The sequence below is a fragment of the Octopus bimaculoides genome, chromosome 27 (genome assembly GCF_001194135.2).
Source record: "Octopus bimaculoides isolate UCB-OBI-ISO-001 chromosome 27, ASM119413v2, whole genome shotgun sequence".
Classification (NCBI taxonomy): Eukaryota; Metazoa; Mollusca; class Cephalopoda; order Octopoda; family Octopodidae; genus Octopus; species Octopus bimaculoides.
Window position 1 is genome coordinate 18067776 of NC_069007.1, and position 1624 is coordinate 18069399.

At 38.3% G+C, this 1624-nt stretch overlaps 3 protein-coding genes across 4 annotated transcripts in view; 2 read left to right on the top strand and 1 right to left on the bottom strand.

The window, feature by feature from the left end:
- The window catches only part of LOC128250992 (uncharacterized), a 7788-nt gene extending 6732 nt beyond the window's left edge, over window positions 1-1056 (top strand). The window contains exon 5 of the mRNA XM_052977223.1: window positions 922-1056. Coding sequence (XP_052833183.1) covers window positions 922-1041 — 120 coding nt within the window. The 3' untranslated portion in view covers window positions 1042-1056. The remainder of the gene's footprint in view (window positions 1-921) is intronic.
- Window positions 1-1624, top strand: part of LOC106870157 (collagen alpha-1(XII) chain) — a 490284-nt gene that overhangs the window by 347251 nt on the left and 141409 nt on the right. The gene's annotated exons all lie outside the window — the stretch shown is intronic.
- LOC106868389 (uncharacterized) overlaps window positions 1-1624 on the bottom strand; it is a 437000-nt gene that overhangs the window by 313424 nt on the left and 121952 nt on the right. The window lies entirely within an intron of this gene.

Sequence of the window (1624 nt, forward strand, 5' to 3'; positions counted from 1 at the left end):
ATATCCGATTCATTATCGTTCACCACCTGCTTTTGTAGCTCATTCATTCTTTTCTTCGATATCTCCATATCTTCTGTTGAAAAACCTTCAAATTCGGAATCACTGCTTGATAGCATGAAACTCCTCTCCATCTTCAAAGTTGAAAGAAATTAACGCCGCAAAAAATGTGGGAAAAAATCTTCCAAAATTCCCTGAGTTCAAATATCAGGCCAAACAATGTGGGAGACAATAACTCAACTGTTTGCAAAGTGAAATCAGGTGTTTTAACGAATGTATTAACGAGATTTGGGTTCAAATATACATTTAAATAACAATGGGTACTCTCGACCGGCTACGGCTGGGTTGGTCTAATGAACGGCCGGGTTAGTAACGAAAGGGTTAATGTTTCTGGGGGTAAAACTGCTCTTTAACATCAATAGACAGGTTTGTCACATGACTAGGCAGTATAAATCAAGGGAGGTAATTTCATTAGTGCTGTGGAGTTCCTTCCCTTCGTCTACTAAGTGTGACGGTCATCGCTACAGATTATCTTTAGAAATTATAGCCATTTAGGACGTTTCATATCCGGGATCATCATCATCGTCGTTTAACGTCCGTTTTTCATGCTGGCATGGGTTGGACGGTTTAACTTATTTCGTTCAAGAAATTTTTTTTTTTTTGTTTTTCTCAAAAACGCTGGTTTAATTTCTTTAACGACTGTGTTTCTGTTTACTCACATACAGAGAGGGGTGTGGGGGTGTGCAAAACAAATTGGAAGATATGTTCCAGACAAACAAATCTTACATAAAATTATATTAGTGATTAGGTTTTATTATGCTCACTACATTAATTCTATTAATACAGACTTGCTGGATGATGGGGGGTGGGGTTGTAATTTTGTTTTAATGATTTTACTAATTTATTAACTTCTTTTAATTTTAGTCTCTGAAATTCAACTTCACTTCTGGCCTTTATGTTCCTGGATCAGTAAGTATTCTTTTATACTACTCAACCATAAGGCTGTGGTCATGCTGGGGCACCGCCAGTATATTAATGATTTAATTACTCTTTTACTTGTTTCAGTCGCTTGACTGCGGCCATGCTGGAGCACTGCCTTTAGTCTTACAAATCAACCCCAGGACTTACTCTTTTGCTAAACCACTAAGTTATGGGGACATAAACACACCAACATCGGTTGTCAAGCGATGGTGGAGGGACAGACACAAACATACATATATATATATATATATATAAACATAATTAAGGAATCATATATTTCACGGGCTTCTTCACTTTCCATGCTGGTATGGGTTGGACGGTTTGACTGAGGACTGGCAAGCCAAGAGGATGCACCAGGCTCCAGTCTGATTTAGCAAGCTTTCTACAGCTGAATGCCCTTCTTAACACCAACCACTCCGAGTGTGTAGTGGGTGCTTTTTACGTGCCGCCAGTCAGGTGGCACTGGCATTTGCCATGCTCGAATGGTGCTTTTTTGCAAAATGAGAAAAAAGCAAAAGATGGAGCCTTTCAGACAATGAATATTTAAATTCAAATATGTGGATATTTATGTTAATAGGTCGAATCTACACAGAGTAAAAACGACAGAAAATTAAAGGGGTGAAAGAAAGGTATTATAAGTCCGACA